Consider the following 13,342-nt stretch of genomic DNA (forward strand, 5'->3'; position numbering starts at 1 on the left):
AGTAAATTAGAAAATTTGTCTTCTCTCATAGTTTAATGATGCTCTTAGATCCTATCAAAAGCAGAGCTGTAACACGGGTATATTATTTTTTAGTGTTGCCTTATCTGATGTGCTGAAATAAATCACAATATTGCAAGTCATTTGTTAAATACTGCTCCCCAAAATATTAAAGCTCTATCTTAGATATTTCTGACAGGAGTTTAACGGCAAACAGATGTTCCCAGGATGCCACTTCTTAAGAGCTGTCATCTGTTTTTTTACTCAAAAGAGTCTTTCCTTAATCTTCTGGGTTTTTTTACATTGCATGACCTTCCCTCAAAGATTTTGCTAAAATACTGCAAATGGCACACAAAGTTAAAGCAGAAATCTTCATGGGTATTTTTCTGCTCATGTAGCAGAGATGCTGGGGACATCCAGCGATGGGGCAGCGGTATCGGGGCACACGACCCATCCCGGCCGTTGCCATTGCACTGTGGCAGATGGCTTCTTCCAGAATGGGGTTTTGCACACATGCACAGAAATGAGGACTCTTGCTGTTTATTTTTTACTGAAATATGCTGAATATTTTTTTAGAACGCATAAAAGCAAAGAAGTGCTCTCGAAGAGCTACACCCAGGGCCTGATGTTTTGTCTGCACAATTAAGAGTGTTTTTTCTCATATTTATTCCATGCCTGTTTCCATCCCAGTAGTGATTTACCCTCCTTGGCAAGCAGTGAGTTTACTGTAAATAAGGCATTTCCATTATTTCCCAGAGGGAAGCAGGCTCATCACACAGTACACTCTGCTTTTTTAGTGCTGCAGAGAGACTTACGTAACCAGACCTCGTTGCAGTGTTGTTCGTCACCGCTCATCTCCCCTTTTTTGACAGAAATAGGACCAGAGAGTTGCCCCACAGAGATGTTGCCTAAAAGATCTCCTGGCTCTCTGTATACTGGCGTGAAGGGAGACTTGGGCCTCTTCACTCCAGCTCCCCTTTCCTGCTGTCTTCGTTAAAGCTCAGCTCGTTTTTCCACCTTGCTGTTTCAGGATGAACGAGGAGCAGATCGCGACCGTCTGCCTGTCTGTCCTGAGAGCTCTGTCCTACCTGCACAACCAAGGCGTCATCCACCGCGACATCAAAAGCGACTCCATCCTTCTCACAAGCGATGGGAGGGTGAGCGCCCAACATTTCCCCTGCCATCTCTTGAGGCTGGCATGAAAATAGCTGTGCACGTTCAAAGTGACACTAACTTAAAAAAATACAAGCCAGGCGCGTGAAGCCAAGGGATATGACCTGTGAATAACTTGTTAGAGAGCTGAATCAGAAAAACACAGACCTGGCCTGGCCAGTGATTGACATCAGCACTGCATGCAGAGGCCTTGGGGGGAATCAGAGCCATCAAAAGGCAGTGGCAGAAGAAACTGTGCCACGTGGGTGATGGTTAGGTGATGGGAGACCTTCTTTTACGCTGCACCTCTCCTACTCTGATGCCTTTCAAAAATATTTTCTTTTTACTACATTTAGTTATCCTTTAGTTAGCAAGCTTCTATACATTTGCTCTGTTTTTCCAAGCCAGTTAGGAGGCTAACATCAATCCTTGTGAATAGGAAATATTCCGCATTACTGCTGAAACACTCCCCTGATGGCAAGAGTAGCTTTTACCATAGGTACACTTACAAGATGCTTGATAATACCTGTCCCACACTTCCATTTACTTGGATAGGCTGCTGCTGTCAGTGAATTGGTCGTTCTTTGTGTCGTTAATGAGTAGGGAGAGAGGGCAACAAAATGCTGCACGTGACCTGCTCAGTCAGCAAAATAAAGTTTGCCTGCAAAAAGCCACTATTCAGCAGTGCTTGGTCCCGAAGAAATTATTATTTCCTTACAAGGAGAAAGGTGGGTTTGGGCAGTGGTATTTCTGGGCATACACAGCCATTAATCTTGAGGCCCCCAAAGGCTTAGGTGGAGGGAAGCAAATCACTCTTAAATAGAAAACCCTAATTTCTGCTTGAGTTAGGCACTACTTCACATCTCACCTTGTGGCCCCATTGGGATAATTTGAGTAGAAAGTAATGCATTCATGGCCAATGAGTCCCATAAGCAGGGCTTTAAGGGTTGCTCCACTGGCCTTACACACCTGTCTAAAGCAAGACTTAGTGGGTTGGTCTGAGCCCAAGAGCACCCAGTCGGTCTGGAACCAAATCTAGATCTCCTTCAGAAGGTAAAACTCTTGGCTTCCCAGGCCTGGTCTGATCATCTAATCAAAGGCTTACTTTTATAATTTCATTTCCACTTCGCGAAGGGAGGGGGATTTTCTTCCTGCAGTGGTCACAGGCTGCTCCTGCTAATCCTGTCAGGGGAAGAAAATTCCACATGTGTAGGAGTTTTCCAGTTGTGATTTCAATCCATGTTGCTGAAATAGCATCTGATCTGCTCTCAGGATCTGCATACAGTGCCTCATTATACTCATTACTCCAGTACTTATTATCTGCATTGCAGATTTCTTCATGGCTGTGTTGTGCAATTATCTTTTTTTAGAAAATCGTTGTCTTCTTTTTTATACTCGAATGAGCAATAGATATGCAAAAACTCTTGTACTCCTACAAAAGAAGATTGGGCTCTGCTTCCAAAATATGCATTATTTCTTCCATTCCTCATCATGTAAAGTGAAAAATACATTTAGCACAGAGAACTTGGCTATTATTGGCTTTGTTTTAGAAATACCAACAATCATTTTGTAATTCTGTTAAAAATAATACCCTTAATTTTAAAAAAAGTAATGTCTGTACTGAATCCAAAAGAAAACAAATCAGTGCTGATAATAAAATGCTGGTCTACACAATGCAGGGATTTATGCAACTTCCCACTTTGGTTGTTCTGGGGTTGTCTGGGCTCACTTTGTATCCCCAGGCGCCGAGTACGTGACGGGATACATGGCTTACGAACCTTGGACATGGGTCACTTGCACTGTGCAGTGTATAGCTGGGAGTGATGGAGGTTAGGCTAATGTCCAGGAAAACCCTTATGAGAGCTTCTAGGCCTCCAAATAAATACTTGAGGGGAAAAAAAAAAGCCTTTAGCCTTATGGAACAAGCTGTTTCTGGAAGGGGGTGATGCCACTGACACTCAGACCAGCTTGTTTTGGTTGGGAGTTGGAGGAATTTTCACCTTGGCATTGTACAGCAATGGGGGGGGGGGGCGATAATTTTGCGTAATTTTTGTTGTAAAAAAAAAAAGCTGGCATAAAAGCATGAGCAGGCACATGATGCAGCAAGAGCCGCTCTCCGGAGTGCTTGTGTATCCCATTATTTCTAGTTCAGGTCACTGCCACAGCTACTCAAGGACAGTACCGTCTTTAATTCCTGAGTTACCAAGCAAAGGGAGCAGGTCCCCTTATCTCTTAAAACCATTTTGGAAAAGTCTTGTACCCTTCCCCGCCTTCCCCAAATTAGCTCCCCTACTACATAAAACTGACAGTTTCTTTAATGATAGTCCACAGTGTGTAGTCCTGGTCTTGACAAATCATTCGCAGGGCTATTGCTTTCTGTGAGGGTTAGATCATGCTCTCTGATTGATAAAAGAAAACGGGGTGAATGCCACTTATCTATTTTCTGGCAAACTCACAGATTGTATGCCTGATACAAAGAATAGGAGTGGTGTGTATCACGAAATATGTAAATTACTGAATATCAGTATACATACATGGACTACAAACATGGGGTTTATATTTTTGCAATAATAGATTCATTACAAAACACTGTTACTTCAGAATGTTTTGCTTTCCTTCTATTTTTTAAATATTATAAGCCATTTATCACCTCTGCATCTTTTTGCTGGTGGAGAGGCAATGAGCTATGACAGGCGATGTTAGTAACAAGCACCACTCCCACACTCTCCTCCTTCTTTCCCTTGCCTTCATTTTAATGAGCCGCGCGTTCTCCAGGCTGTATTGCTGGCTCCAGCCACACTTCCAAAACTCTGCTGCTGTCCTGTCCCAGGCAAACGCTGCAGCTCTGTCCCTGTCCCCCCAGCTGCAGCTGGAGATGTGTGTCTCAGAGGAATTTGCCTTGTTATTCAAAAGGGGCTTTTTCTTTCTCTCTACGTTTCAGATAAAATTGTCCGACTTTGGGTTCTGCGCCCAGGTGTCAAAGGAGGTCCCCAGGAGGAAGTCGCTAGTTGGGACGCCGTATTGGATGGCGCCGGAGGTGATATCCCGCCTGCCCTATGGCACAGAGGTGAGTACAGCCCGCGCGGACCCAGCGCAGCCATTTTCCCTCTGCCTGGTGCCTTGGTCGACCCCACCGAGCCCTGTCAGAACCATGCAGTTCTAATGCATTTGCGCAGATACGCTAAATAGCAGCAATTAAGTCTGCCCCAGAGTGCTACATCGTGCCTTGTTTTAAAGTATTTCTCCAAGACGACGTCGTTAAATAACAACTCCATTTAGCGCACTAAACAGTGTAACACTTTTACATATTTTAGCTTAGGGTGCTGTATTAAAGGAAACAGGCATCATTTTCACATCATGAAAGACTCTTTGATGATCTTTAATATCAAGCCTGCAGGCTGGAGCTGCAGTCACAGGTGTGTACACCTGCCTGTGCCAAACCAGCGGCCCGTACTGCACAGCCAGGTCCCATCAATATTTACACAGACCTGCAGGCAGAGATCCACTCTGCTTTCATCCAGCTAAAGCCTGAGATCCCTTTCCTCCAGAGTCCCGAACACAGGAGCCAGCTGGGTGGGTTGGATTGCCACCCTCTGTTGTAGCATTTGTCTCCACATTGGCTCATTCCTTGCAGTCATTGCTCTCATTAGTTGAGAGGCAGGGGAAAAAAGCGTATCTGTGGGAACTATTTTCAGCACTACCAAATGGTCTGAAAAAGGCAATTCACACATTTTTATTAATTAGAGCCCTTCAGATGAGCCCAGAAAGGTGGGGACCCAGCAGCTCTGCAGTGCCATACCCTCTCCATTAGGAAGCTCTGAGTCACAGCACTTCGGCACTGCCAGCCTGGGAAGAGCAATCCCCTCTCCCGCGCACAGCCGTGACAGTGACTCATGCCTCCCCAGCCAGAGACGCGGCTGCATTTTCTCCTCTATGATGTGGTGAGGGGAGTTGTCTTCTGCTTGATAGTGCCTATAGTAACAGCTGCAGAGAGCAAACCTGCAAGATAAATATAGATAGATATGGATATATTTATACACAGATACACGCATACATACATACATATACACACACACACACACACAGAGGGGGAAATGAGCCAAGGCCTGAGATGGGAGATGCTGCATCTTTACATCATGCAGCAGGGACCGATCTGGCGCAGGCAGGGAGAGCTCCCGCCCGAGGGGGAGAGCACCCTGCAAGCACCGACATTCACCCAGGACGTGTGGCATTGTAGAAGATGTTTCAGGGATAATAACATCAGCTATTATTAGCCCATTAATAACACTGAAGGGATTATAAAGTGGCTGAACTTACGGCTACATTAGGTTCGCCCACCAGCAGGATTAAAAAAAAAAAAAAAAAAAAAAAAAGAAAAAGATTTAAGCTGAAGGATGGTGTTGGCAAAAGAACACAAGCAGTATGAACTGGCCTTGGCTGTATTTGGGCTGGCAAATGACAGGAATTACAGTCATCAGAAGACAGGGATTCTGGAGCAGCTCTGCAGCAGGCCAGGACAAAAAAAAAAAAAAAAAAAAAAAAGTTTTGTGCTGTTGGTTTTTTTTAAGCTGGAGCTGAATCACTTTCCAAAGGGATTATATAATGGGTTATCTGTGCTCGCTGGAAATGGGCCTGGGTGTAGTAAGGACTTGCATTTACCTTGGGGCCTCAAATGGCGTTCCTACAGTCTTTAAGTTTCAGGGAAAACAGAGTAACTGATTTCACAGCAGCTGAATTGCACCCTGCTCTCCCACTAGCTGCACCTTTCTGCAGCATTGCTGAGCCAACCTGGGGGAAATACTCAGAGGCTGCAAATCAGTGCAGCTGAAATGCAGCACACTAGGGTGCAGCTGGCCTCTCAAAGTGTGCCTTAGCAGTGCTTCCAGTGGACATCACCTAAACCAGCTGCAGACCCGGGTTTGTAAGTTGTTTCTAATTTATTTCTTCAATGCATTTACTGCTCAGAAGAAAAAATTGTTGTCGGCTGGTTAAAAAAGAAAGATTTATGGTGATGGCTCACCAGACCGTTGGCTTAGCCTGGACGCAGACAGCAGGTACAACAGCTCGAGCCAGCTCAGAGGTTCGCACGAACCCAGCTGTTGAGCCTGGTAGCCCCCTCTCTGCACTGCCAATGGTGTTTATGAATGGTTTGTGTGTTACAGGTGGATATCTGGTCCCTGGGCATCATGGTGATAGAGATGATAGACGGCGAACCTCCCTACTTCAACGAGCCACCGCTGCAGGCCATGCGCCGAATCCGGGATAACTTACCACCCCGGGTGAAGGACGTGCACAAGGTCAGACTTCCAATAGGTGATGAGGGTCTTGCACCTACAAACATTTAACAAAACCCTAGCCACACACTTCCATGCTCAAAGGATAAATTACATCTTTAAGGTACCACCTTGAGCAGTGGGTCCTACGCAGGACATGTGTGGGGCAGATGCGAGGCCAAACCCATCAGCAAACCATAGGCCTTTTTTTTGTGCCCAGCCCCATCTTTGCTTTTGCAGGCAGTGACAGCAAAGGGAGCTGCACAGAGCCTTGTGCTCCCTGCACTTCGCACCCTGCCCAAGGACCAGAGCAAGTCAGCACGTCAGCCCTGCTTCTGATGGGTTGGTCCATCCACGCCCAGTGCCAAAGCCTTTGGGTACCTCCCATTTTGGGTGTGCTTCTAGAAGTCAGACCTGAGCGCTCAGCATATGTTAATGCTTTTCTCACCCACCGCATGCAAAGCTATGCAGTGTGTGCTGTTCTGCACCCCACACATATAACCAAATACTTTCAACATTAATGGCACATAGAAGACACATGGCCCTTCAGCTCAGTACATCTGTTGCTGTAGGACTGCTCAGTGTGTCTCTTGTCTTCTCAAGAAAAGCAGTGTGCACAGACCCAGCGTAGGCTGGGAACGGGTGTCTTTGTCTGCCCCTAACACCATTGTGATGTTTCAGGTCTCCTCGGTCCTCCGGGGCTTCTTGGACTCGATGCTGGTGCGGGAGCCCTCCCAGAGAGCCACAGCACAGGAACTGTTGAGACACCCGTTTCTCAAACTGGCTGGGCCCCCTTCTTGCATCGTGCCCCTCATGAGGCAGCACAGGCATCGCTGAAGCCGACGACTTTTCGGGAGGAGGTCGGTGCAGAGTCTGGATAACAGCCGCGCGGGAATCCCAGCGGTTGTGTGGAAACCGCGGGCAGGGACGAGTGAAACCTTGCAGAGGAAAACCAGCCCTGCGGAAATAATGTGGTGTATAAAAATCCAAGGAGGTGCTCTCTGGGGCTGCGAGGGACCGGGGAGCGATCCTGGCCACCAGCTGGGTGGCCACGCTCTGCCATGGACCATTGCTCCCCAGTGCTGTTGTCTTCTTGGCCATCCAGGCAGAAGGTGCCAAATGCAGACAAGGTTGGAAAGGTAATTAGTACAGGATAGCACAACCAGAGTGAAACACCAGAATTTTATTGCAGGCTACAGCACTTCTATTTCAGAAGAACACTTTTCTGACAAAAAAGCACTTTTTATCTCAGTCATAGCAGCGCAATGTATTTTGCAATGAATTTGTAATTTTCTGTACAGTACATTTTGATAACTTGCAGTACTTTGTCATGTAACTGTTGTGTTAGTTGAAGTATTAAGTGTAACTTAGCAAGAATTTGAGAAGATCAAGTTTCCTACTTTTTTAACCCTTTTGAAAACAGAAAAAAAAAACCAAAACAAAACCACCTTTAGGAAGTTAGAAGGTTTTGCAGATTTTCCATCGGGTTGAGGAGAGCACTCGTCCCGACATCATGGCAGCCCAAAGAGCCAACAATAACTGACGCTTGTGGGAGCACTGGCAGTCTGTCTTTGGGCGCTTGCCCTCTCAGCGCTACCGGTGACGCAGCGGCAATCAGAGCTGCTGCTTAATGTTAGCGGTCGTCAGGGTCTCCCTCCCCGTTTCTCCAGCGGTGGGAGCTAACGCATCCAGCGTACCTTTGCTCAAGGGTCATCTTCTCATGCCGTGGCGGTCCCTTCATTTTATGCCACTGCAAGGCCAGTTTTGTTATCACAAAAAAATCTCCGTTATTTCTGTCATGCTCTGGAAGTGGAAAGGGACAGCAGGTGTCCGTCCGCCCGCCCAGCGGGTATCCTCCAGAGCTCCAACAGAGCGTTGTGATGCGTTACGAGATGTTTGCCATATAGAAGTCGTGCTGCTGTCTAGACCTTTTTGAATGTTGATGCAACAGTTGACTACTGCGGTACAATTTTGTGTTATTTGTTGGATGACTTTGCATGTTAACTGTAGGCCTAAATAGATTTGCCTTTAAAATTCTTAGAAGTGCTTCATAATTATTTCAATGATAAATGAATTTTATTTATTAATGACTAGTTCTTTTTAATTATGTGTAATATGAAAGCCATGTTCTTCAAGGGTTTTTTTTTTCTTACTGACCTCATTTTACAATATCATTAAGAAACACAAAGCCAATTTTGTGAAAACACAGTTTCTTTCTTATTATGGAATTTCATAGTGAATAAATTAATCGTTATTTATTGTAGTAAATTATAACCAAACATCTAAACCTGGCAGGAGCTGTTTCTTAAAGATGTTCCTCCAGGACAAAAAAGTTGCCAATAGTAAAGAAGCTCCTTTAGTACTGCCCTTAAAAAGTTAAAGAGTATTTGAAGAGAGAGAAAAAATTAAAAAAAAAAGAATAGAGGAGATAAATATGAACTCAGACATTGAATAAATGTTCTTACATCTGTGTGTCTTACTCCCCGCTGCTTTCTCTTCTTAACCCTGTTTGCACATTTTAAGAAGACACTAAAGAAAATGTGTTTGGCTCCTGCTGCCGCGCCGCAAACACACTCCTGGTACCCACCCGCAGAAACCTGGCAGAGTGCGCAGCACCCACAGCGTTCTAAGGTGTTTCTATTTTGTAGTCTTAACAACTCAGGAAAACAGGCTGCACCAGTAAAGGCAATGACATACAGGCAAAACTGTAATACTAGCCACAAAAGTAAACTTTTTTAACCATCTTTGAATAAAAAAGGGGTTGGGGTTGCTGGGGGTTTTTTTTTTTTCAATATTCAGCACCTTTTAGGCTGTACAAGTGAAGAATTTTCTGCAACTTTCTTATCATTAGATACTTTAAACAGTATTCATCAAGTTTACTGAAAGTTTTGTCGATTTCAAAGGGTTTTTTTGTGAACACCAACTACTGGTGAGACAAATGCACATGCAAGTTAAATAAATTAATTAATAAATGCTTTCATTTCCAGTGTTTTTTTTTTTTTTTTTTTCCCCATGCCTTGTTTCTATTGTCTAAATTTGACTCTGTCCCACAGTACTGGACCAAGCAAATAACAAGAAAAAAGGAGGGTCCTTGTATATATGTGTGCAATACACACACACACACACGCACGCACACACATGTGTGTATGTGTGTGTGTATATATATATATATATATATATATATAGTGATTTATAGAGCTGCCCCTAGTGATTTTAAAGTGTTGTCAGTGGCCGTGGCCGCGTTGAAAGGCAGCTGCTCCTCCCTGGTCCCTTGCTGCTCATCACAGCTGCGTCCTGACCCCTGGGTGGGGTGTTGCTGGGAAGCCCCAGCCTCAGTGAAGGTCGCAGGTTGAGCACCAGTACCATGAGGGCTTGGGGTTAGGAAAGCCACTGGATCCAAAATCAAACCTGTGCCTACCCACCGGCCATGGGAAGGGGACAGTCAGGAGTCAGCGGCTGTACGGGTGCAATAAAATAGGTTGTTCTGTACTTTTTGATTGTATTTTTTAGTTTAAGATATTTGAAGAGTGAAGTGCTGCTGTCCAGCTATAATTTTCCAAATTAAGAAGGTAGGAGTAAGACCTCAAAAAAAGAACATCTCAGTGTCAATTTTTCTCCTAGCTGATGGCACAATCACTGCATCACTTATGATGAACTACAGGACATGAGTAAGAATAAGAAGCTTGAGATTCTGCTGTGCCTCCACCCAAAATTAAAAAAAAAAAAAAAACAAAAACCAAAAAAAAACCAAACAAAAAAAAACCCCAATGTAACAGTTGTCCCAAGTACATCAGACTTAAAAACCAAGGACCAGCAGGCTGGAAGAGGCAAAAGAGCCCCCATGGGGGGGGGGGGGGGGGGGGGGGGGGGGGGGGGAGGTCTTTAATTTGCTGTATGGAAGGAAGTGCAAAGGCTTAGGATTTGCAGTGCAATGGGGTGTGGCAAAACCAGGCAGCCTATGAGCTAAATACAGCACCAAAAAAACCTCAAAGTGAGGGGAAAAATAACGGAGGGAAATAATCATTCAAATCCGTACCATCAGCCTTTACAAAAAAAATTGATGTGGGAGACTTACTTTGTTTCTCCCTGGGACATTCCCACCCCCGAAGAGGCCAGTCCTGATGAGGCCTGGAGCACCCCTTTGTCTTGCACCAGCCTCCCCTCTTCTGCTTGCACAAAAAGAAACTTCCCTGTGGCAGAATCACCAGTGTGGTTTGTCAGACTGAAGCAGATGATGTAGTTAGAGAAATATTAGAGAAATACCCATTTCAACCCAAGATACCATGATTCAGCCATTCTGAGAGTCCCCCACACACAAACACACCTGCATGTGCACACACACACACATTAGAAAAATACACAACTTCTCCACACACAGGAAAAAAGCTCTCATGGCTCAACACACATCAGCAGTGCTGGCACTTGAAAGAAATACCCAGACATGCTGTTGCTGTCAGTCATACAGTACAGAAAATCTTGAGACATGATTAGCACACCCATACAGCTCTGTATACGAAGTACTCCAGAAAGACCATACCTCTTGAAACATTTCCGCCTTCCTTTCCCTGTCCCCTAAATAATCCCTGGTTTTTTCATTATGCATCCTTAATTTTTGGCTCATAACCATTCAGCTCTCATGCCTACTGAAATCATTCCTCCCAGGCTCCCCAGTAGCATCAGTCAGATAATGAATCTATAATATTATTTGCTCTCTTAAGCATCTTCAAGTCTTATGAGGTTTTATATTACTTTTGGTTGCTGACATCAGTAAATGTTTCAAAATGCAGTAGCCATCACTCAAAAAAAAAAAAAAAAAAAAAAAAAATGCTTAACTTTAGCTGTTTCACCCACAGCACTTCATATAAACCCAGAGCCAGGCAAAAAAGCAGGGAATAACCATGGCCTGTTACCTTGGGCTACACAGTTGACTGAGCCATGTTCCCTGCCTGCTCTTGCACATTTGTTCCTTGGGTAACCTCTGTAGGATCTTCCCAGGTCTCGTCTCCTGCAACCCGATGGCTCCCGAGCCCTTATCTTGGTCCCTGTGGTCTCCGTGCTGGAGAAGCCATTTCCTCCATCACTATTGCCTTGTAGGCTGTGCAGTCTTGCCCTTGTTGGGCATCTCAGCAAAAAAATATACTCTTTAGTTTTAGTTTTTTGGATACCAGATGCTGGGAGCATCCATTCACCCAGAAGATGTCTTCATCTGCTGCACCGGCTGAGGTTGAGCTCCACGTATGGCCAGTTACTCCAATGCATTTATTCCTGCCATTCACTAAGGAACGACGACTTTTTCTGAGGTCGCCAGTTCTACAAGTATTCACAAATACTCATCATATTCAGTAGCAGAGGCCAGGGCATTTACTGGCTATGTAACTCCCCTCCTTGGCAAAACATCAATAATTTATAATTAAAGTTCTAATCATAAGTACTTTGTAAGTCATTACCAGCTGCTTTAGTAAGTACTTAATTATTACAGGTCCTTATAGAGCTCAGTAGGGTGGTAAGTTTCTTACATTTACCCACCTTCTACTAGTGTGTTCATAAACATCTATAAAGCAAAGTGTTCAAGTTTGCAGCTAGCTCATAATAAGCCATCAATGAATGAAAGCTAACCATAAAATGAAGTCACAATAAAAGTGCTGCCATCCTCAAGACTTTGCTGTAGTTTGATGGGCAGGAGGGAAGTTGGATGACTTTTTTAACCTCTCTCATAAATAATTTTTCAAAAATAGGCTTGGAAAGCTTAAATCGATGGAAAATTCAGATTCAATTCAGTAAATAATTGTTAGCAAAAGGATGGAAAGAATTGAAAGATTCAAAGGGTTTTCTTTCAATATCTTAACTCTTTCTTTAAAGAAGATACATCAGTTTGGGGCACAATGCAAACTGTCATTGAGCTGAAATTATTGTTTCTATTTCCTTTCTTCCCAAAAAAAGAGAGGAAAAACATTTCAGTCCAACAAGAAATTATTTTCTATCTTAATTCAGAAAACCAAGAAATTAATTATTATATTCATACAACTCTCTTCCTGATAGCTTACAGACACTTCCAGCCTGAAGGTGATGCTGAGTGCTACCTAAGGGAAACCTCTATCATGAAAAGCAGCAAAAGTTCTTAGGGCATGTGGGCATAGGGTCACAGGAGCAGCATCAGCTTTTGGGGGGTTGTCCTCTCCTCCGATGGCCGATGCCACCACCTCAATGCATTGGCCAATGCTCAAGCAGTGGGATCAGTCAAGGACAGTTTCCTGTGAGCAGTGAAGACAGATGTTTTCCTTGGGTGGCTCTGCTATGACTACCCTTACAGGATCACTGCAGGTTGAATCAAAATTAGTTTGCAAAGTCAACCATAAATTAGAATTTTTCCATCTCAAATCAATGTAGATGTTTGAGAGCATCTCCCTGTTACACCAGGTGGGTCTTGCTCACTTTCTGCAAACGTGGAAGGAACAACATGACCTACAAGAGGCTAAAACCCACCAGCAGCTTTACTAGAACAAGGCACAACAAACTCCAGCTGCTCCAAAAACCAGCCTGGAGATATGTTCAGCCAGCAGCTCCATCCACCAGCCACTCCCTCTCCTAAGAGCAACACTATGGCAGCTAAGCCAAGCCCCAGGTTTTGTTGCCTTCAAACAGCTCCATATAAACCCTGAATTGTAGCTTCCACGGGAGGATAAAGGTTAAACATAGCCCGTCAAATGCTGCAGGGGTGCAGAGCAGTGGGTTTCCCACCTCCTGCTCCAGTTTTGAGAAGTATCTGTCAACCCCTCGCCAGCTATTGACAATCCCCTTCTGCCTCCAGACGAACTCTGCAAAATAAGTACGATTTCTGCGGAATATAAGAAACTATAGTGCAGATGGGATTGCCACCGATGGCTTGTGTGAGGAGCCATCACACGAGGTAAAAGCAGGAG

At 44.5% G+C, this 13,342-nt stretch overlaps 1 protein-coding gene across 2 annotated transcripts in view; it reads left to right on the forward strand.

Annotated features, from left to right (window-relative positions):
* Positions 1-9,402, forward strand: part of PAK5 (p21 (RAC1) activated kinase 5) — a 92,019-nt gene extending 82,617 nt beyond the window's left edge. For both annotated transcript variants that reach the window (XM_030021190.2, XM_030021191.2), the window contains 4 exons: positions 1,028-1,154; positions 4,091-4,216; positions 6,312-6,446; positions 7,104-9,402. In XM_030021190.2, the coding sequence (XP_029877050.1) occupies positions 1,028-1,154; positions 4,091-4,216; positions 6,312-6,446; positions 7,104-7,259 (544 nt within the window). In that variant the 3' untranslated portion in view covers positions 7,260-9,402. The remainder of the gene's footprint in view (positions 1-1,027; positions 1,155-4,090; positions 4,217-6,311; positions 6,447-7,103) is intronic.
* Positions 9,403-13,342: the final 3,940 nt, after the last annotated feature.

This window comes from Aquila chrysaetos, chromosome 8 (assembly GCF_900496995.4).
Source record: "Aquila chrysaetos chrysaetos chromosome 8, bAquChr1.4, whole genome shotgun sequence".
Lineage (NCBI taxonomy): Eukaryota > Metazoa > Chordata > Aves > Accipitriformes > Accipitridae > Aquila > Aquila chrysaetos.